This window comes from Papio anubis, chromosome 14 (genome assembly GCF_008728515.1).
Source record: "Papio anubis isolate 15944 chromosome 14, Panubis1.0, whole genome shotgun sequence".
Lineage (NCBI taxonomy): Eukaryota > Metazoa > Chordata > Mammalia > Primates > Cercopithecidae > Papio > Papio anubis.
The window spans coordinates 103479568-103502924 of record NC_044989.1 but is presented as its reverse complement, the minus strand read 5'-3'; the positions used below and the strand labels follow the sequence as shown (position 1 = coordinate 103502924).

The window sequence follows — 23357 nt, the reverse complement described above, 5'->3', positions numbered from 1 at the left end:
CAGTTTAATCCAGTTAAATTCAGGCCCCTGTAGAGTATCCTTGGGTTTGTTCTAACCCTAGGACTAATAACAGCTGCCTCTATTTTTTTGAGACAGGGTCTGACTCCGTTACCCAGGTTGAGATGGAGTGATGTGATCTTGGCTCACTACAACCTCTGCCTCCTGGGTTTAAGCAATTCCCATGCCTCAGCCTCCTGAATAGCTGGAATTACAGGCACGCGCCACCACGCCTGCCTAATTTTTAAATTTTTAGTAGAGACAGGGTTTCAGCATGTTGGCCAGGCTGGTCTTGAACTCCTAACCTCAAGTGATCTGCCCGCCTTGGCCTCCCAAAGTGCTGGGATTACAGGTATGAGCCACCGTACCAGGCTCTTTCTGTTGAGCTTGTTAACATTCCCTTTTGCTTGTTGCCATCAGGGAGCTATCAATCCGCTCTTGATTTCTCCCTTCCCCAGATCCAGCGTATTTGGTGGCACCCTTACAATTCAGCATCTTCCCTCATTCTATTCTAGTCAATCCCTTTATGGAGTGTTACGGAGCTGTTTTTTCCTTTTTTTAGACAGTCTCGCTCTGTCACCAGGTTGGAGTGCAATGGCGTGATCTTGGCTGACTGCAACCTCTGCCTCCCAGGTTCAAGCAATTCTCCTGCCTCAGCCTCTGGAGTAGCTGGGACTATAGGCACGCACCGCCACGCCTGGCTAATTTTTTATATTTTTTGTAGAGATGGGATTTCACCAAGTTAGCCAGGACGGTCTCAATCTCTTGACCTTGTGATCCACCCACCTTGGCCTCCCAAAGTGCTGGGATTACAGGCGTGAGCCACCGCGCCCAGCCCGGAGCTGTTTTTATGACTTGCCATTTCCACTGGACAGAACCTCTGTTCTGCTGCTCCAGAGCTAGGGATGGGGACAATGGCCTGCTTTTCTAGGAGTTAAACCCACAGTCTACAAGAGGGAAAGGGGTGATATAACTCCTGTCTCCTCCAAGTGCATCTCCTTGCATGGAACCTTCACCCTACGTACGAGTAGAGAGCCTTCATCCTGAGTAAGCTGGGGCAAAAGCAACTGAGGCCCAGGATTCTCAGTCTGCTATTCCTGGGTTAGAGTTTCTGTTCCGTAAGTGGGGACTAGGTGGAGGAAGGAGGGCCAAACCTCTTGGCTACTCTTGCTTGCAAAAGGGCTTCTGCAACACAGAGCTTGAGGGAATGAGGCATGCTAGTAATCTACTCTTCCAGAGGAGAAACTGTAGTCTGGGACTGAAAACTGGAGAGAGGGAATGGGGTCATGGCTCAAATGCCACAGACTCCCTATTCCAAGATTAGAAGACTTTCTTGAAAACATGTTTTTGTTGGATGTATGCTTTTATGACAATTTCCACATAAACTTAAACTTCTAGTTACAGGTGTTTTATTGAGCAGAGACAGTGAAGTTCCTTATGCTGTTATTTCAAAAGTGTTTCCTGATTTCTTTTTAACGAATGTCTTAAAATACAAGCAATCAGGACCCTTTAAATAAGGCAGTATGTTCACAAATCAAAATAGCTTTCTGCTGGCATCAGTTGATTCCACATCAACATGCAGTGTCCAGAATTAATAAGCAGTTCTTTAATGGTTAAATATATTCCAGAGGAGTGTTTATAATTCATTTACAAATGCAGTACTGCGCCAGTAAATGGTTACTTGATCTCCTGTATAAATAATGCCAATTAAGAATTAGTCCTGGAATAGTTTTTGAATTTCTAGCTCTGTAGATCAAAAACACAATTGTAAATGGTATAAAGACGTAAGAATCATATTGTGATAAAGTCAATCTCAAAAATAGAGAATCCAGACCCTTCCCAGATAATTTAAGAACTGAGAAGTTTTCCTCAACGTAAACATGATGGCCACACAGAAAATAATAAAGACGCCTTTCGATGTGATACAACTGTATCAAACTTGAGAATATGAGTATTTAGATGACCAATGTACAGACATTAATAGGATTTTAAAAACACATTTAAATCTGAAGCAGAAAAAAGGACAATTTACAAAGAATTACGGAGCTCTAATCATCATCAGAGTCTGAATCATATTTCTTTCCTCGGATAGTTTTCTTTTCCAGCTTTGTGAAGTTTGTTCCAAATTTCTTTTGGTTCTGAAATGGTGGCTCCATTAAATTTCCACTAAAAATAAAAATTAAAAAAAAAAAGCATTTTATTCTTTATGATTTAGTACTAGTATACTAAACTGCACAAAAATCTCTCTTTGCTCCCTTCCTGTAACATAGAATAAAATTTCTTTAAAATGCTGGTGGGTGTCAAGGAAGAGGTATAATGCTTATATTGATGGTTAATAGCCTTCAACCTTATTTCGTACTACTAAATGTTTTAGATCCATTTTATTTTCCTTTCTTTTTGAGACAGGATCTCACTCTGTGGTCCAGGCTGAAGTGTAGTGGTGTGATCACAGCTCACTGCAACCTCCACTTCCTGGGCTCAAGTGATCCTCCCACCTCCGCCTCCTGAGTAGCTGGGACTACAGGTGTGTGCCACCGTGCTCAGCTAATTTTTAAATTTTTTGTAGTGATAACATCTCACTATATTGCCCAGGCTGGTCTTGAACTGTTAGGCTTAAGCGATCCTTCTGCTTTGGCATCCCAAAGTGCTGGGATTATAGGTATGAGCCACTGCACGAGACCTATTTTCCTTTTTATCATTAATTATGGATTAACATTTGGTTAACACAGTGCTCAGTTGTCATCAGAAATGAGAGAAACCATCACACACCTCCTGATACGATGCATCACTTCCATAACATACCTGTCAGCAATCGATAATCTGAATCAAATCTTGAGGAAAGATAAGACAAACCCAAACTGGGAGATGTTCTCCAAAATAAACAGTTTGTACTCTTCAAAAACATCAGTCTTAAGAACGAAAGAATAACAACGGGAACTAGAGACATAATAACTAAATGTGCTGCATTTTTGGTATGAAGGACAATATTGGGACAATGATAAAATTTGAAATACGAGCTGTAAATTACACAATAATTCCTGTTTTAATAATTGTACTGTCGCTATGTAAGAAAATGTCCTTGTTCTTAGAAAATACACGTGGAAGCCTTTAGGAGTAAAGGGACACTGTATTCACAGCTTCCACTCAAATGGTTCCCAAAGTACTTCATGGTATCTATAAAGACAATGAGAAAACAAATATAACATGCTTAACATTGGGTAATATGGGCAAAGGGTCAATGAAGATTCTTTGTATTAGTCTACAGGGGGTGGTTTCCGCTAGTTTTTTGTGGAGACGAGGTCTCATCTCACCATGCTACCCAAGTTGGTCTCAAACTCCTGGCCTGAAGCGATTCTCCCACTTCAGCCTCTCAATGTTTGTAATCTTCTGGGATTACGGAAGTGCCCCACCCGGCTGCAATTTCTTGAAGGTTTAAAATTACTTCAGAATATATAACTTTAATAAATATTAATATGTTAATATTAGGAAAAATGAAACCAATTTCTACAACATAGGAACGATTTTGGCATGTGTAGGAGAATCAGAGAAAAGACGGGAGGGAAATGGGGGAGACAAAAATGGGAGAGAAACTTTTACTTTCTGAAAGGCACCGTGACTCTGGAATGGTAATTGCACAATTTTACCTGCTACTTTTGCAAATCAAGAAAACGGCAAAAAAGACAAGATGATATGCTCTGATTTGTGGAATCAGATAAGTTATTTGTCTGAAGAAGTGGACAAAGAAATGGAAGTTGGATTTTTAGATTGTTTTCGAACTAAAACATAGCCAGTAATGTAAGCTAGGCATAGAAACCTTTTTGTATTCATTAGCCTCTATAAGTAAAACAGAAATATCTATGTTAAAAATGTAGTATTTTAAAATATAACTTTCTTTGCAACGGTCTGCTTTTAATTTTTATTTTATCAAAGAGAATCACTTAAGTCACTATCCATTTGAGTAATCTGGCTTAAATTAGGGAACAGCCAACTCTGGATTGCCATTTTAAGTTTCCAGATTAATACAAAATTAGTGTCAACAGTACATGTTAAGCTGACAACTTTTACAGTCAGAAGTACTGTGAGACTCAATTTTACCTATAAAATCAGTTCTATCTGTAACTTTGATTTTGCTGTAAAATCACCCTAACAATACACACTTCAAGAAATACGGTTTTCCTTTGAGAAACTTCGTACACCTCAGCCAAAACGCCCTGATTTCATATATGTTACAATTACAAAAATCTTCTGTAAAAATATCAACTATATATGAATTAAAATCAATCTCTTCTTTTGTTAAAACTTACCTGTAATTAAGAATGTCCGAACAACCGAGCCTCCATTCTAAACTTTCCGTGGTGAAGTCATCTGTATTTCCCAGGTCAGTAAACCCAACAACATAATCCTGCGTTTTCCCGTCTTTTACCAGTGCTAGTGTGGGAATGACTTTGATACGCAGTCTCTCACAAAGGAAAGGCGCTTTTTCCACATTCAGCTTCAAAAATTTGGTCTCGAGGTGTTTCTTGGACAATATAGCCAGGTGTCTGTCTAGTATTTTACATCTGTAAGTAACCACACATAGACAGTTATAAGCTAAAACCACAGATCGCTGTTTTTCCAAATAAATGTCATTAAGGGAAATCTAATTATATAGTTTTTCTGTTGTTTGACTCTCATAACATGGCAGCCAACTTGCACTTGTGTCAGATGACCTCACTTCCAGATCAGAGGTTAGGTGCCTGATTAAGAGATGGGAAGACAGCCTATGAGATTCTAGAAAGTCAGATTTGCATGAATTCTCTTTTAAAATATTAAACATATGCTTTAAGTCATAAAGGAAGTTGTCCTCTCTCTCATACAAGAAACTTGAAGAGGAACAAATTGAAACCTGACAGAACTCAGAAGAGACAAGAGTCAGAAATGCACACATGGTGCCATATTTGGAAGTCATGAAGAAAAACCGAATGGCATCGCCAAGGAAAAACTTCTTACTCCTAAATACGCAACTCTGTCAGTAAGAAGCACATTAAGACTAAGGGTTACTAATAATATTTAAATAAATGTGGCCATTATGCTTCTAGGGAATTAAAAAATACCAGTAATAACCTTTTTTTTTTTTTTTTTGAGGTGGAGTCTTGCTGTGTTGTCCAGGCTGGAGTGCACTGGTGCGATCTCGGCTCACTGCAAGCTCTGCCTCCTGGGTTCACACCGTTCTCCTGCCTCAGCTTCCCGAGTAGCTGGGACTACAGGCGCCCGCCACCACGCTCGGCTAATTTTTTGTATTTTTAGTAGAGATGGGGTTTCACCATGTTAGCCAGGATGGTCTTGATCTCCTGACCTCGTGATCCGCCTGCCTTGGCCTCCCAAAGTGCTAGGATTACAGGCGTGAGCCACCGCGCCCGGAAGCCATCTTCCAATGAAGAGGGAAACAAAAGTGAGATTTTCTTGGCTGGGAGCAGTGGCTCACGTCTGTAATCCAGACTGGAGTGCAGTGGCGTGATCTCGGCTCACTGTAACCTCTACCTCCCGGGTTCAATCGATTCTCCTGCCTCAGCCTCCCAAGTAGCTGGGATTACAAGCGCCCGCCACCATGCCCAGCTAATTTTTGTATTTTTAGTAGAGATGTGGTTTCACCATGTTAGCTAGGCTGGTCTTGAATTCCTGATCTCAAACAATCCACCTGCCTCAGCCTCCCAAAGTGCTGGGATTACAGGCGTGAGCCACCACACCCGGCCTGCAATCAGCCTTTTAAAATATCCAGATGAATCAAAATTCTCTGGCAGTGGAGTTGGGAAACATACAGCTGTTCTTATGCTCAAATAAAGCTTGAGAACTACCTCTTTAGATGACTATCACACAAAATACTTCATGATTCTTTTTACCAGTAAGCTTTTTGTGCACTTGATGTAGTTTTTCCTGGACTAGGTTTGGGTCTAACATAAATTACGTGTAACCTTGGTGCCTCATCACTTTTCCCCTGGATATATCTTGTCATATGTCACTCATGTAGTTCAGTAATGAGATTTCAGTGAAAAATGGTAAGAGAGAACAAATTAATAAATGGTTTTTAAATAAAGCTCAAAACAAATGATAAATGAACCATCATATGAGAAATATGTTCCTGAAAATTTGTAAATAAATCAACTCCATACTTTAACTGCAGTAAGGAACGTATTTTTTTTTTTTTTTTTTGAGATGGAGTCTTGCTCTGTCACCCAGGCTGGAGTGCAGTGGCACGACCTCTGCTCACTGCAACCTCCACCTCCTGGGTTCAAGTAATTCTCTTGTCTCAACCTCCTGAGAAGCTGGGATTACAGGCGCCCACACCATGCCTGGCTAATTTTTGTATTTTAATAGACAGGCTGGTCTCCAATTCCTGACCTCAGGTGATCCACCGGCCTCGGCCTCCCAAAGGTGCTGGGATTTCAGGTGTGAGCCACCACACCTGGACACGAACCTATTTTAAATAAGTCTATGATTATACCATTTGTCAATCAATTTTTTTTGAGACAGAGTCTTGCTCTGTTGCCAGGCTGGAGTGCAGTGGTGTGATCTCGGCTCAGAGCAACCTCTGCCTCCCAGGTTTAAGCAATTCCCCTGCCTCAGCCTCCTGTGCAACTGGGACTATGGGCACGTGCCACCAGGCCCAGCTAATTTTTTGTACTTTAGTAGAGATGGGTTTTCAGCATGTTGGGCAGGATGACCTCGATCTCCTGATACGCCTGCCTCAGCTTCTCAAAGTACTAGCATTACAGGCATGAGCCACGGCGCCCAACCCGTCAATCAATTTTTAAAAATCCAAAACAACAGTCATGGTATGAATAGCTATAGGCCTTTACGTACATTTAAAAATAACTAAAAGAGCATAATTAGATTGTTTATAACACAAAGGATAAAAGCTTGAGGTGATGGATACTCCATTTACCCTGATGTGATTATTAAACATTTCATGCCTGTGTTAAAATATCTCATGTACCCCACATTTACCTACTACTACCCACAAAAACTTCAAAAATAGCAATAGGCTGAAAACATGGGTTCAGCCAGGCATGGTGGCTCATGCCTGTAATCCTAGAAATTTGGGAGGCCAAGGCCGGTGGATCACCTGAGGTCAGGAGTTCGAGACCAGACTGACCAATATGGTAAAACCCCATCTCTACTAAAATTACAAAAATTGGTGCACTGTTTATACACCGATTAGCCAGGTCTGGTAGCATGCCCCTGTAGTCTCAGTTAGTCAGGAGGCGGAGGCAGGAGAATTGCTTGAACCCGGGAGGCAGAGGTTGCAGTGAGCCAACATCGTGTCACTGCACTCCAGCCTGGGCGACAGAGAGAGACTCTGTCTCAAAAACAAAACAAAACAAAACAAAACACAACACCCCAAAAAACATGGGTTCAATTTTTTTTTTTTAATTTAGTATCTGAGTGATACTAGGTGAGTCACTTAATTTCTCCAAATCTTGGTTTCCACACATGAAATAAAGGAATAATAATAAGTGCCTCTGAAGATTATTGTGAATGTTCTAGGGATAATATACATGAAAGCATCCCACCTACTATGCGCTAGAAACTTTGCTAATATATAAAGTTAACTGGATGATTTTGATTTTTCAGTTCTGTTTGAAGGTGAGTACTCCTGGTGATGCAGTTTATATACCGATCAAACGTATTTATTGACTACTATGTGTCGGGCAGTTGCCTTAGGGCTATGATCCCAGAGCACAGTGGGTCACAATACAGGCAAATGCTCTGCCTCTACAAAAACAACAATCTAGTTGGGGAAGACATACAAAACGAAAGTGAGGCCGGGTGCCGTGGCTCATGTCTGTAATCCCCAACACTTTGGGAGGCCAAGGTGGGTGGATCACCTGAGGTCAGGAGTTTGAGACCAGCCTGGCCAACCTGGCGAAACCCTTTCTCTACTAAAAATACAAAAATTAGCCGGGTATGGTGGCGGGTTCCTGTAGTCCTGGCTACTCGGGAGGCCGAGGCAGGAGAATCACTTGAACCTGGGAGGTGGAGGTTGCAGTGAGCCGAGATCCCGCCATTGCACTCTAGCCTGGGTGACAGTGTAAGACTCTCTCTCAAAAACAAAAAAACAAGTGGACAAATAATATTTTTCATACTAGTATATTTATATATCACTTCATCGTATTTGTCAGAGGTTGGCAACAGAGGAATGTGTGCCAATGGGAGATGGTTGTGTACCACAAGGGCAGAGGTTTCTCTGATACCTTTCTACCTTCCTAATCCCTTCTCTCACTGTTCCTCACAAGGGATTTCACCATCTCAATATTTTCTTTCATTTTTATTCTCTTAGTCAATGAATACCAGGCAATCAATTCTTGAAAGGTGTTAATTAACAACGAAGCTGTTGGGTTGTGAGATGAAGACAAAGGGGTAGGCAGGCCACAGAAATGAGAAATACAGCAGGCCCAAAACCACAGTGAGTGCCAGCGACTCCAGAGCACAGTGCTTGTCTGTCCCGGGTGGGCACGTGCCAGTCAGCAGATGACTGCCATTCTAGTTCCAGCGATGCTATCAGTAAGTTTTCTGATTTTTTTTAAAGAAAAATTCCGAATGTGGATATTTTCTAAAGGGGTTATCTCTCAATTTTTAAGTGTTGGCGACTAATCAAATCTGTGCACCGAAACCCACAAAGGCTTGGGTCCTTTGGTTTAAGATAAGACTTTTTTTGGGGAGGTATTAACATTTTATAAGAGATCGGCCTCCTTAGAGAGATATGGAGACGTAGGGTGGTCTAAGAAAAATCACTTCTCCTTCCAGCCAAGACTGGTATATCACAATACTAGAGGGAAATAATTACTGTCATGCTGATAAGAATTTTAAGTGGGCTGAGCGCAGTGGCTCAAGCTTGTAATCCCAGCACTTAGGGAGGCCGAGGCGGGTGGATCATGAGGTCAGGAGATTGAGACCATTCTAGCTTACACAGTGAAACCTCATCTCTACTAAAAATACAAAAAAGTAGCCGGGTGTGGTGGCAGGTGCCTGTAGTTCCAGCTACTTGGGAGGCTGAGGCAGGAGAATTGCTTGAACCTGGGAGGTGGAGATTGCAGTGAGCTGAGATCTCACCACTGCACTCCAGCCTGGGCGACAGAGCGAGACTCCGTCTCAAAAAAGAATTTTAAGTGTACATTTCTAAGATGTTTTTAGAGTTAGCTAGTGAAAACACAATTCAAAAACATAAGCCGTTTATATGGGAATACTGACTTTCAGTAATATCCATTTATACTTTTGCAAGTAACTGTTCTTTAAGTTACTCCTTAAAATAACGATTAACTTTTTTTTTCTCTTTTTTTTTTTTTTCTGAGACAGAGTCTCACTCTATCGCCCAAGCTGGAGTGCAGTGTCACGATCTCCACTTACTGCAACCTCCGTCTCCTGGGTTCAAGCAATTCTCCCACCTCAGCCTCCCCAGTAGCTGGGACTACAGGTACCTGCCACCACATCCGGCTAATTTTGTAGTTTTAGTAGAGACAGGGTTTCTCCATGTTGGCCTGGCTGATCTCGAACTCCTGACCTCAAGTGATCCGCCCCCACCCTTGGCATCCCAAAATGCTGGGATTGCAGGCTTGAGTGATTGGACCCCCACCTGCTGAATACTAAATAACATGAGAGAGTACAATGGAACAACTTAGGAAGTTTTTCCTTTTAGTTTTCTTCATTTCTCTAGTAAGCCAGTGTATCTTTATCCAAACAATTCATTGTGTTTTTTTTTAGAAAAAGTCACAGATGGAAACAAAGTTACCTGAATGCGGAGTCTCTGTAGAAATGGCAAACCACTTTTTTACTCTCCTTGACTTCTTGAAAAAAATCTCTTTCACTAGGGATTTCTCTGTATTCCCCGTGTCCTTTAGAAAGCCATTCCTAATTTGGAGAGAAGCAAAACATGACACATGTGAAATCTCTCTTTCAGCACCACTTGACAGTTAAAGTGTCCAAATCACTGTCGTATTTTGTAATGAATTTAAAAACAAACAAAAAAACCATATTTTTTTTTTTTTTTTTAGTTCCTTCAAGTAGGGACTGAAGGAACACGATTCTCAACAGCTGTTGCCTGTTCCCAATATCGTGGCTATATCACAATACTGGAGGGAAATAATTACTGTCACGCTGATAAGAATTTTAAGTGGGCCAGGCGCGGTGGCTCAAGCCTGTAATCCCAGCACTTAGGGAGGCCAAGCCGGACAGATCATGCCTTTTTTTTTTTTTTTTTGAGACAGTTTCACTCTGTCGCCAGGCTGGAGTGCCACGGTGCAATCTCGGCTCACTGCAACCTCCACCTCCCGGGTTCAAGCAATTCTGCTTCTGCCTCCCAGGTAGCTGGGACTACAGGCAGGTGCCACCATGCCCAGCTAATTTTTGTATTTTTAGTAGAGATGGAGTTTCACCATGTTGGCCAGGATGGTCTCGATTTCTTGACCTTGTGATCCGCCTGCCTTGGCTTCCCAAAGTGCTGGGATTATAGGCGTGATCCACCACGCCCGGCCAAAAAGTTTTTTGTTTGTTTGTTTTTTGAGGATGGGTCTCACTAAAGTTGCCCAGGATGAAGTGCGGCGGTGGCATGATCATAGCTCACTGCAGCCTCAACCTCCTGGGCTCAAGAGATCCTCCTACGTCAGTCTCCCAAGGAGTTGGGACCACTGGCACACGCCACACCATGCCTGGTTAATTTTTTTTTTTTTTTGGTAGAGACGGTGTTTTACTATATTGCCAGGCTGATCTCAAACTCCTAGGTTTAAGCAATCCTCCCACCTTGCCCTCCAAAAGTGCTGGGGTTACAGCTCTCAGTGGCTGCCACCCAAGCCTCTGCTTAACTCCTATTTCTCACCTTATCCCTCTGTTCTGGTCCCTACCTAAGTGCGCCAGCTCTAGTTAACAGTAGGAGGGTGCTTGGCTGACAGGAGAATATAGATTCGCCTAGGCCTATTAAGTGCTGATCTCCCCAATACCCTCAAGGATCAGAAAATCAAAATTACTGTATCATCTAATTACTGTATCATCTCTTATAAAAAGAATATCTACACAAATCACTAGGTTTCTTGCCTATTTCCAGAAAGCATTTTAATAAAAAAGATCTATTGAAATGCAATGAAAGTTCTAAAATAAGACCTTCTGAATTACTCGATGACAAATTCATTTTATATTGATTTATACATTAATAAAAAAAGGCCTACAGCCGGTTTGCCTTAGTTGGTTTTAATTATAAATACTCAGACCACTGTTTTGAACTGCCAAAAAAGTTCCTGTAAGACATGATTTAATTTATGTTCATCACTGCGAATCCGGTGAATTCAGTCTCTCTGCAAAAATATCCTAGTTACAAATAATTATTTGTAGTTGCACATTAGCAATTAGTACTTAAATGTGACCATGAAATATGAGTTTGTGGTAGAACCTAAACATATATTACCTTAAATTCCAATAATCCGTCCTCTGCATACTAATTATCAGCCCTATACTATGAAAATGAGCCAATTGGGCCTGGTGTGGGGTGGCTCATGCCTGTAATCCCAGCACTTTGGGAGGCCGAGGCAGGCGGATCACTTGAGGTCAGAGTTCGAGACCAGCCTGACCAGCATGGTGAAACCCTGTCTCCACTAAAACACAAAAATTAGCTGGGCATGGTGGTGGGCACCTGTAATCTCAGCTACTTGGGAGGTCAAGGCAGGATGGGCAATAGACTGAGACTCCCTCTCAAAAAATAAAAAAGAAAAAGAAAAAGAAAAGCAGTCTATTTTCTAAAATAGGGTACATGTAAAAGCCATATAACATACTCTACTTTAGAAAACTCAAAATGTAAAAATTTGGACTCATTCATAAAAGATTTCCTTTTGTAGTAACTCTTCTAAACATATCAACTCTTCTAAACATGAGGGTGTAAACATATAAAGTGATGCTATAGCAATACAAACAAAACTCCTTCTCTTTTTTTTTTTTTGTGGGGGAACTGGGTCTTGCTTTATTGTCCAGGCTGGAGTGCAGTAGCATAATCTCAACTCACTGCAACCTCCACCTCCCAAGTTCAAGAGATTCTCGTCTCAGCCTCCTGAGTAGCTGGGACTACAGGCACATGCCACCACACTTGGCTAATTTTTGTATTTTTAGTAGAGACAGGGTTTCACCATGTTGGCCAGGCTGGTCTTGAACTCCCAACCTCAGGTTGCCTGCCCGCCTTGGCCTCCCAAAGTGTTGGGATTACGGATGTGAGCCACCATGCCCAGTCAAAACTCTCTATTTCTTCAGAAAAGTTAAGCCTCATGTTTAAGTCACAGGCAACTGAAAAGGAACCAGAGTTGGTGATAATGTATTTCCATGTAACCCAATGGAAAATGTTTTAATCAAAATTCAATTTATAGAATTTGGCCGGGTGCAGTGGCTCACGCTTGTAATTCCATCGCCAACCTGGGAGGCTAAGGTTGGTGGATTACTTGAAGTCAGAAATTCCAGGGCAGTCTGGCCAATATGGTGAAACCCCGTCACTACTAAAAATACAAAAATTAGCCGGGCGTGTGATGTGCGCCTGTAGTCCCAGCTACTCGGGTGGCTGAGGCAGGAGAATTGCTTGAACCCGGGAAGTGGAAGTTGCAGTGAGTCGAGATGACACCATTGCACTCCAGCCAGGGTGTCACAGCGAGACTCTAGCTCAAAAACAAGAAAAAAAATTCAATTTACAGAATTTAATCCGTTGGTTTCAATCCGAGTTTATAACTCTGTGTTTATTCTACACAAACATTCTAAGGGGCAACGAGGATAGAGCTGTGACCACCTTTCTTTGTTACAAAGCATGCATTCTTTTGAACATGCCACATAATTAAATATTTCATTGGAAATGCCTGAAATAATTTTTTCAACATAAACTGACTTAATAGCTCTCATCTCACCTGTCTTATCTTGTTTGCTTTGAAAATAGCTAAAATTTGATAGGCTTTAACATTACCTGAAATGGGAACCAATGACTCCCTAGCCCTCCATTCAACCACACAAATCCAAGCTCAGAAAAACGATCTTGGGCAGATCTTTCTTTTACTTGACTGTGGATTCACATAGAGATTGGGCTAATTTTGAACGTGTCTTTAAAACATATTTTTTTCTGGGCAAAATTTTAACAGTAATAGGTACTCTAAATTCCCAAACCCTAAAAACAACGAAATGTAACTACTACGGCACATGGATATATAAGTTGTTAGGCGCATACTGTTAGAGCAATTTCAGAAAGCAGAGCAGAGAGGTTACTTGTTTCTGCTGTTGAGCTTTCCTGAGGGCCTCAAGTCTCTTTTCTTTCAGGCGTTCCAATTCATCCTCATCCATCTGATCCAGTTTTTGAATTTCAGAATCCAAATGTTCTTCCACTAGTTTGGTTGTCTGAAGCAGCTGATTCTCCAGGACTTTGGAAAACATGTCAACAGACGCATCAGCTTCCATTCTTCCGAATGGTGCAGAGTTCAGCCTGGGTGCTGGGGAGAAGATTTACAAACTATATTTTAAAAAATGCAAACAATAAGCAAGCTTTTCTCTACCATTTTCTTTCTTTTTTTTTCTTTTTTGAGACGGAGTCTCGCTCTGTCCCCCTGGCTGAAGTGCGGTGGCACGATCTCGGCTCACTGTAAGCTCCACCTCCCGGGATCACGCCATTCTCCTGCCTCAGCCTCCTGAATAGCTGGGACTACAGGCGCCCACCACCGCGCCCGGCTAATTTTTTTGTATTTTTAGTAGAGACGGGGTTTCACCGTGTTAGCCAGGATGGTCTCGATCTCCTGACCTCGTGATTCACCCGCCTCGGCCTCCCAGTGCTGGGATTACAGGCGTGAGCCACTGTGCCCGGCCTTCTCTACCATTTTCAAAAATTCTGGCACGTGTATGTCTACTCTATGGAGTATTCTAACGACATCCAAGCCCCTGATGTTGGGCTTAAGAATTTTTATGTGTTTTTAAATTTAATTTTCAACAGGTTCTAGTCACACACTCAAAAACCACTTATAGCAAATTTAGGGTGCTTCTGATTTAGCGTATGTTCTACTACACTAAAGCCAAGGCAAGTCTTTAAGACCATCACCAAACCACAGATAAACGAGTTGTGAAGTTATACCTAGTGATATATACTGATAATCAGTGTTCTTTACCAATGGGTAAGAGAAGTCAGAAACAACTGTCAACAATAGAAAGGTATACCTACTGAGGTTTTACACACACACACACACACACACATATATATATATATTTAACCTTACTGAAACACACAGAGTAGAGTTGAGCAAAACACATATTTTTTCATGGCTACTGCCCAAATGAGCTTCATTTAACTCCTAAGACGTCTTATTACCACTTATGTAAAGAACAGTGCCTGGTGTTCCCTAAGCATTAATGTCCATTCCTGTTCTCCCATTACCTAACAAAAAAAAAAATCTGAGGCCACAAAAATTAATACTGGTTTCCATTTACTGACAGTGTTCTTAACTTTGATGTAAAACACTCCAAATACTTTTTAAAACTTTGGGGTTTTTTTTTCCATCATCACTCCTCTGTACAAAATAAGAGTTTCAAAACAGAACTCATTCAGATTAGAAACGAAGACCTATCTCAATTAGAGTCATGCATCACTTAACAATGGGAATACATCCTAGGCTGGGCGCTATGGCTCACGTCCATAATCCCAGCACTTTGGGAGGCCAAGGTGGGCAGATCACTTGAGTTCAGGAGTTTGAGACCAGCATGGGAAACATGATGAAACCCTGTCTCTACTACAAATTGAAAAATTAGCCAGGCCTGGTGGTGTGTGCCGGTAGTCCCAGCTACTAGGGAGGCTGAGGTGGGAGGAGGATAGCTTGAACCTAGGAGGTGGAAGTTGCAGTGGGCTGAGGTTGCACCACTTGCACTCCACCCTGGGCGACAGAGTCAGACCCTGTCTCAAAAAACAAAACCCAAAAACCCACAAAAAATGGGAATACATTCTGAGAAATGTGTCATTAGGTGATTCTGATACTGTTTCAAACATTATAGACTGTATTTACACAAACCCAGATGGTACACAGCCTGCTACACACCTAGGCTATACCATACAGCCTATTCTCCTAGTACAAATCTGTACAGCATGTTACTGTATTGAATACTGCAGGCAACTGTAACATAATGGCATTTACGTATCTAAACACAGAAAAGGTACAATAAATACAGTATTATAATCTCATAAAACTGAAATGTCCTTATGTGGCACATGACTACATATTTTTAAAACAATGGAGTATTTTGTACGAGAAATTTTATATCAACAATTAGAGGGCAATTTTATGTGTATCTCAGGATTATTACTGCAGAAACGATTTATAATTTGCCTATTAAAGCAGGAGACTGTTGCATGTCAATAAACTATGATACATTTGCAAATAATACCTAAGCACCCCAAACTTGATAATAAACTGTGAATTCATTCACTCAGCTTCTGACACAGATCCTGACCCACACGGGCCTTCTATCAACGTTGAGCTGAAGAGAATATTCTTGCAAACTTCAGTTCTGATTCCTTTTTCTTTACAGGAAAAGCATTTGAAAAGGATACTTGATTTCATCTTTGTATCTCCATAGAACACAGCAGGTACTCAATACACATGTATTTAACCTTGAATGAACACGTGCCTAACTTCCATTCAAATTACTACACTGCTAAGTTTCAAAAGTATTTGAGTTTAAAAAAACAAATTGAAAGCTCCTCGTTGAGTGCTATAAAATTGGAAAGGTGCTGTATTTCAAACACAGCAAAGATTTCCACACTCCCTACCACCCAAGAAAAATGTCAGTGGTACTGTGACCCTCGGTGAGGAAGCTGGAAGGAGAAAATAAGATACTGAATTGCACGTTGGAAGCTGTGCTCCAGGGATAAGCACAGAGAATGCTTATCCCTGCAATTTTATAGGATGAGGCCAGAATTTAATTATGGGATAACTGGAAACAGATGCGATTAAGAAGCGCTATTCTGGGTGTAGGTGTTGGTGGTTAGAGCATTGAGAACGGGGTAAAGAGACGATGCAATCCCCCGTTAGCTTTTCATTCTTCAAATCACAGCCTCTGATTCTTCCTTTTTACAGCTCCGCAGGAACGGTGGGACGGGACACCGCGCGTCCTCAAATTCCCTAGTCATTTCCTGGACACCCTTACAGGTATCCACCAAAACAATCAAGGGGCCTAGTCCTTAACCGAACCCCAGGTACCTCCCCAGTGGCATCCCGGCCACTCCCTGAGCCCGGGGAGACACAGGAAGGCACAGTCCCGGCTGCCTCAACTTCGACGCCTCCTGGTGCGCATGCGCAAGAGCCTCCGCCAGGACCCCGACACGGGTGCTGGGGCGGCGCCCCTCCTCCGCTCCGGATGTGGAGCAGCAACATGTTCACCAGCACGCGGACGTGGTGGTCGGATTTTTCTCACTACCCTCTGCCTCACCTGAGCTCTAGGTGACGTCTGAGAAGTGAGACAGCAGCAGTTTCAAAAGAGAGGTCCACTCCGGCTTTTGCCTTGCAGTAGCTGCCGGCGGCTGCAAACCGGCCGTCACATCCGCCTCCCTATTGGCTGCGGACCTCTCGCGATATCACCTTGGACGCCAGAGGAAGGGGCGGGCGGGCGGCTGCCGGACAATTCTGCGCGTGCGCCTCCCGCCCAGCAGCCCGTAACCGGAGGTGTCTGACCCTTGCTTTCCTCCCGGTACACGGCCGAACTGGAAGGCCGCAAAGCATGGTGGGAGTTGCAGTTTCTTAGTGCGCAGGCTGGCGTGGTCGGACTTTTTCTGGACCGTGCTTCGGTACTCACCGTCCAGTGCGCGAGACTGGAAATGAGACAGCTGTGCTCTCGCTCAGCAGTGACGCTTGAACTGCGTTACCATTCTGTTAGTGTTGAATAAACATTTTTCTTTTTTTTTGTTTTGTGTTTTTGTTTTCTTTTAACATTTTTCTTAAAGTCGAGACATAAACATATACAGCACGATTAACTTTTACATAGTTAAAACCCAAAATATCACCGGTCATATCCAGATATAGAACATTTTCCACCACCCCTGTAGGTTCCCTCTTGACTCTTCTAAACACAGGAATGTTTAGAACTCGCCCTCGCTTTGAGGGTAAAGATGAAGACCTATGTTAGGGAATTGATCGGGTGTGTCCTGTTCTATGTTTTATTCAGTGACTGTACATAATGTATAACGCACGGATGTTACTGAGAGGTCCCTATTTTGTCCTGGATTTACCTCTCTCGCAAACCCCAGAGGACTCATTATTAGTTAGTTGTGGTTCTTTACTGAACTTCGTGCGGCTGAGAATACAAAGATATAAAGGGAAGCCCAAAGCCTACTCCTGAACCGAAGCGTGCGTTCCCCGTTGGGAGAGGGCTGAGGTGGGGAATTGACAGCTGCATTGTCCACCTCCGGGTTCTAGAACCTGGAAACCGCGCGGGCGTCGGCTCGCGGAGGACGCTTGCGGGCAGGGGGCGCTCGGGCTCCTGCCTGGCCGGCGGGTCAACCGGAGACGCTCTACCCGAAGCGCAGCTCTCGATGAGCCGCGCCCTGCGTCCTCACGCCGAGGCGGCGGGGCGATGCGCTTGCGCACTGAGAACTCACACCATATGTGCCCTGTTCCAGTGCGCGGGTCTGTGGAGAGCCGGGTGCGAGCGGCGGCAGTCCGGGGGGAAAGGAGCTGAGCGGAGAGACCAAAGTCAGCCGGGAGACAGTGGGTCTGTGAGAGAACGAATAGAGGAGCTGGGGCCACGAGCGCCGTTGACAAGCAATGGGGAAGAAACAGAAAAACAAGAACGAAGACAGGTAGCTAGGGGTTGGGTCCGTACGGCGGCAGCCGCGGTGGCTCAGTGGGGTGTGCGGGTCTCGCCGGGCGCGGAGTTGGACCGGGGTCTGGGCTCGCGACGAGCCTCGCGGGGTACCAGGCCTGGGCCCAGAGTGGGCGGCGCGGGCCCAAGCCCCCGGGCCGGGTGGGCACGTAGGGCCTCGACGGCCGGCGGGTCCTCCCAGTCGAGCCTCGGTCCCCCGGCTACCCCTTCCCCGGCCTGAGGAGCGGGGCAGTCATTTCAGGGTTCCTCGCCGCGCGGGGGGAGTCAGGCGGCTTCGCCAGCGTGGCCCAGGCCAGTGTGAGTTTTTTTCCGCGCTACTCTTGGCGAGGGTGGGGAAGTTCTTTTTATGCCTCTTGTACCTGTGAGTAGTTGGGAGAGAAGGGAGCCTGAGTGTGATGTACGGCCAGGTTTCTCTACTCGGGGTCTCAGGTCCATTAGAGTTGTGGGGAGGTGTTTAGCAGTTCGCTGTCTCTCAACTTAATCTGATTTGGATACAGTTCTCGTTTATTTAAGGGCTGATTGTCCAGCCCTCATGCTTTTCGCTTTCCTTCTTCCGGCCTTTTGGTCGTGTCTTTGCTCTCTAGCCCTCCCCAAGGAAAGGAAAGGAAGAAGAAACCTACCAACCGGGGTCGCTCCTTTCTAAGCACCTGAAATGATTTGGGGAGGGAGGATAAGGGTGTATGCGAGTTACTGACCTAGAGATTTTTGAGACGTTTTCTGTGTGTCACATTCGATTGAGTTCTGTTACTCTCATGACGGAAAGAGTTCACTTTCTGGGAGTGAACAACATCTGTTACTTTTCACGTTCGTACCCTACCCACCAAACTTAAATACGAGGCGGAGAGTAAGGTAAATTAAAAAATAAAACTAGTGCTAGTTCATTAGTCTGACTCAAAACAGGTATGTTGTCTTGAAGTTAAGTTTACTGATTATAATTGGAAGCTTGGATCGTTTTCTCACCTAGCGTTTGACTAGCTTATGAGTAGAATTAAAAGACAACAGAAATAGTCTTGTATTTCAGTTTTAGGTATATTGGAGGAAGTTAATTGGTTTGGGGAATACAATTGTTAAACCAGATCAATGAGAAAAAATAAGGATTATGGGTGATGTAGTGGAACACAAATTTCTGTACTTTTGAAAGGAGTTTTTGATGTATAGGGTACTTTTTTCCTTGCTAGAGACATGTTCAGCTGTATCTAGAAAATGGAGAAATGAGTATAATAAACCTTTATATATTAATTACTTGCCTTCAACCATTGTTAGCACATGACCTATTTGGTTTCATCTCACCTACTAGATATCTATAGATAGATAGATTGATGTCTATCTAAATAGATAGTTTTTTTTTTTTTTTTTTTTTGAGACGGAGTTTCGCTCTTGTTGCTCAGACAACAATAAATTTAGGGCAATGGCGCGATCTCGGCTCACTGCAACTTCCGCCTCCTGGATTCAAGCGATTCTCGTGCTTCAGCCTCCGAGTAGCTGGGATTACAGGCATGTGCCATCACATCCGGCTAATTTTGTATTTTTAGTAAAGATGGGGTTACTCCATGTTGGTCAGGCTGGTCTCGAACTCCCGACCTCAGGTGATCTGCCCGCCTCAGCCTCCCAAAGTGCTGGGATTACGGGCGTGAGCCACCGCTCCCGGTCCCCACCTACTAGATATTGTAAAGCCAATCTCAGTAGCTTTTCATCTGTAAGTCCACCAAGTATATCTGTAAGAAATATTAACAGTGATTCTTAAACATTAGCAAATATTCAGTCAGTTTTCTGATTTCCCTGATGGTCTTATTACAATTTGTTTTTTTCAATTAGTTCGTTTGGTTTAGGATTACACAAATGTGTTCTTTAGATTTAAAATTACATATATATGTGGTTTTGTTTTGTTTTGTTTTGGAGATGGAGGACCAGTCTCACTATGTTGCCCAGTCAGGTCTTGAACTCCTGGCCAGTGATCCTCCCACCTCAGCCTCCCTAGTAGGTAGGACTACAAGCGCGACCGGCTTATGTGTTACCCTACTTACACTTTTTACTTTCCAGGCTCTTTCACAATGGAAAAAAGCCATTGGAGACAAGATGTTTATTCTTGTCTGTTCTTTTTAGGGAAAAGTGAGTCTCATTGATTTGTAAAGATTTTCAGGGATGGTGTAAAGTTTAAATTGCACACCAGACCCTGTTGTTAAATGATTGGTTTGGTAGTGTAGAAGAAATGCTGGGTTTTTTCCCCCTCTCAACCTAATCTGTGTTTTTTTGTTTGTTTGGTTTGTTTTGGCTCATGATGAAGGGAAAGTAGTGGCAATATAATTTTAAAACATTTATTTTCTCATATACCAATATATGAAGTTGATACATTTTGTGAGTGTGTGTGTATAGATGCCTCATGGACTCCTTTATATGTATGGCTTTCAGATTGTGTCTAAGAAATCCTGAGCTTTAGCAGAGTCCCCTTTGACCAGAACTGCTTGGGTTTTTATTTTGGTCTTCCACGGGAGATATTGGGAGATGGGGAATGGGAAGTTCCACTGCTTTGTGAGTCAGCTTTTTCCCTTTAATATTTCTTTCCTTTCTTCAGGGATATTTTGAATATTTGTAAACGGGACAAGAACACAGACTGGAAAGAAAATCTAGAGGGAGAAAGTCCAATTTTAGGATTAGTATTCTTGTTTGTGTAAAATGAGATAGAGATCTTGTTTTATTCTCCTGTGTGAAGGTCCACACAGGACAGTAAAATCTTTAGATTTTACTGTCATCCCACCTCCCCTCCTTGGCTGTGTCAGGCATGTTTCTGGCAAGGTGTGAACTGGGTGAGAAATGCACAGCTGCTTATTTAGTTATCAAGAGAAGGCATGGAGCAACTTTTCAGTTCTTGGAAAGAACATAAAATACTTCACTGTGCTTAATTCCTATATTTAATTAATCCTTATTTTAACTTCTTAGCCACTCAGTATTCATTTAAAATTAGATTTCAACTTATCTAATTTTATTTGTATAGCATGTGTCAATGATCAAGATATTTATTCTTGTCTGTGTATTTTTAGAATTCTAGAATTTTGGTTAAAGACCAAGTTCTAGTATTCTGTTCCAGTTTGTGTAATTCTTTTTTTTTTTTTTTTTTTTGAGATGGAGTCTCACTCTGTTGCCCCAGGTGGAGTACAGTGGCACAATCTCAGCTCACTGCAACCTCTGCCTCCTGGGCTCAAGCGATTCTCCTCCCTCAGCCTCCCAAGTAGCTGGGATGACAGGCACCCAACACCATGCCCGGCTAATTTTTGTATTTTTAGTAGGCACAGGGTTTCACCATGTTGGCTGGCTGATTTCAAACTCCTGATCTCAAGTGATCCTCCCACCTTGGCCTCCCAAAGGGCTGGGATTACAGGTGTCAGCCACCATACTCAGCCCCAGTTTGTGTAATTCTTAACAATGAGATTTTGATACGGTGTTGGTTCAGCAAGTTTTCCTGACCTTTTTCAGTTGACTTGGGAAACTTGTTGAGACAAAGGCTAGGATTCAGCATCCACGTACCAAACAAATATAATACAGATAGCCTTGGTTTAATAAAGGAATTAATTTCTTACTTGCATATATTTGAATAATAAAACTCTTGTCTGCATAAATTACATCAAAAAAAGATGCATAGAGTTTTTTTGGTCTAGTCTATTCCTATCCTGACGCTTTAGGAAGTGCTAGGGGAAGAAGTCCTAGTTTGCTGTAAATTAATAAGAAAACAGATTATAGATTTTTGTTGGTAGTAACCTCTCTAGCCTTCCATGCTGAGATTCCCTGTGGGGAGCTCATTCAGCTACTTTTAATGTTACTTGATCATTAGTTGTGCTTTATTTATGCTTCTAAGTTTATTCCAGTAATGCAGTTGATCTGTAAGGTGGGCAGAGTGTTGCTTTCCCGAGGAAATGAGTGTCAGTGGTTAGGTTAGAATAGCAATTCTCAAACTCTGGTCCTAGACTCCTTTACACTCTTAAATTCCTAAGGAACACAAAAGCCTTTTGTGTATGTGGGTTATATCTACCAGTTACAAGTATTACAAACTAAAACTGAAAAGTTCTTCAAATATTTAATTGAAAAATAAAAAACTTACATTGTTATACATAACATTATTAAATAACCATATTTTCAAAAATAGTGAGAAGAGCTAAACATTTTTGCAAACATCTTTACTATTATGACTTAAGATAGATCCTCATATCTGCTTATGCGTTTGATCTGCAGCATCATCACACATCATTTAGCTTCTGAAAAACTCCTCTGTACAGTTGTGAGAAAATGAGAATGAAAAGGCTAGTAGCCTCTTAGTATTATTTTGAAAATAGTTTTGACCCCCTAGAGTAGTTTAGACTCCCTAAAGAGATCTTGGGAACGAATTTGAGGACTGTTGGCCTAGGGATTTCTGAACTAGATTTAGGCATTTGTGAGATTTCTCAAGCTGTTTGACCATCATTTGTGTATGTCTTATAGGTGCTGAGAATGCTTGAGAATCACTTAACGACAACTTAAGACATCTGTGGGCATGTTCATGTTCTTGATATTTTAACAATTTGAGATTTTTTCCTTATTTTTTTAATGTAATACTCGCAAAGGTAAATATCAGTTGAGATTGATTTTAGTTGGGAGTCCATTAAGTTTTTAGATTATTTGTGACACTTGACGTCTTTATGGTATTGAATCATTCCATTCAAGAAATATATTGAGGTTTAAGCGCTTGAGTGCCAGTTATTTTTCTGGATGCTAGAAATATATTTGTGAACAAATAAGTAATATACTTTGCCTCTCCATTTAGTTGGTTAATTTAATTGTATAACAGTAAAATGTTATTATTCACTTTAATCTTTAGGATTTGACTTTTTCCCAGGTATCTCAGAATTTTTCTTGCTGTTAATGTAATCATTCATCCCCCTCCTTTTTTTTTTTTTTTTTTTTTTAAATTTGGTAAATAGTAAGCTTTTTATCTCCTTTTCTCCTTCCTTTCTGTTTAGAGATGGAATCTCACTCTGTCACCCAGGCTAGAGTGCAATGGTGTGATCATTGCTCACTGTAGCCTTGAACTCATGGACTCAAGCAGTCCTCCCTCAGCCTCCCCAGTAGTTAGGACTGCAGGCATGCACCACTGTACTTAGCTTATTTTTAAAAATTTTTTGTAGAGATGGGGTGTCGCTTTGTTGCCTTGGCTGGTCTTCAGCTCCTGGCCTCAAGCAATCCTCCCATGTCAGCCTCCCAAAGTGTTGGTATTACAGGTGTGAGCCACTGTGCCTGGCCTGAGTTGTCTTTTTTTATTTCTTTTCTTCCTTTTTTCTTTTTTTTTTTTGAGACTGAGTCTCACTCTGTTGGCCAGGCTGGAGTGCAGTGGCGTGATACCGGCTCACTGCAACCTCCGCCTCCCGGGTTCAAGCGATTCTCACGCCTCAGCCTCCCAAGTAGCTGGCACTACAGGTGCACGCCACCACACCTGGCTAATTTTTGTGTTTTTAGTAGAGATGCGGCACCATGTTGGCCAGGCTGGTCTCGAA

At 42.4% G+C, this 23357-nt stretch overlaps 2 protein-coding genes across 6 annotated transcripts in view; one reads left to right on the top strand and one right to left on the bottom strand.

The window, feature by feature from the left end:
- Positions 1–1389: 1389 nt before the first annotated feature.
- On the bottom strand, positions 1390–16673 carry TXNDC9 (thioredoxin domain containing 9). Of its 3 annotated transcripts, none has more exons than XM_003909026.3 (5): positions 16450–16673; positions 13252–13472; positions 9764–9882; positions 4302–4556; positions 1390–2163 (listed from the first exon to the last, which is right to left on the bottom strand). In XM_003909026.3, exons 2-5 carry the CDS (start codon positions 13438–13440, stop codon positions 2046–2048), a joined length of 681 nt encoding a protein of 226 aa, XP_003909075.1. In that variant the 5' UTR covers positions 13441–13472; positions 16450–16673; the 3' UTR covers positions 1390–2045. The 3 variants fall into 3 exon arrangements, with proteins under 3 accessions (XP_003909075.1, XP_009183021.1, XP_009183022.1); XM_009184757.4 differs by lacking the exon at positions 16450–16673 and adding an exon at positions 16221–16245; XM_009184758.3 differs by lacking the exon at positions 16450–16673 and adding an exon at positions 15406–15594.
- A 908-nt stretch (positions 16674–17581) lies between these two features.
- Positions 17582–23357, top strand: part of EIF5B (eukaryotic translation initiation factor 5B) — a 63515-nt gene continuing 57739 nt past the window's right edge. For all 3 annotated transcript variants that reach the window (XM_021925107.2, XM_021925108.2, XM_021925106.2), the window contains exon 1: positions 17582–17815. In XM_021925107.2, coding sequence (XP_021780799.2) covers positions 17781–17815 — 35 coding nt within the window. In that variant the 5' untranslated portion in view covers positions 17582–17780. The remainder of the gene's footprint in view (positions 17816–23357) is intronic.

Excerpts from the sequence above, each read along its gene's own strand:
- TXNDC9 (XM_003909026.3), bottom strand. The coding sequence starts at position 13,440 with ATGGAAGCTGATGCGTCTGTTGACATGTTTTCCAAAGTCCTGGAGAAT. Across the intron at positions 4,557-9,763 it reads TACAGAGACTCCGCATTCAG|ATGTAAAATACTAGACAGAC; the intron begins GTAACTTTGTTT and ends GGTTACTTACAG. Across the intron at positions 2,164-4,301 it reads TCGGACATTCTTAATTACAG|TGGAAATTTAATGGAGCCAC; the intron begins GTAAGTTTTAAC and ends TTTTATTTTTAG.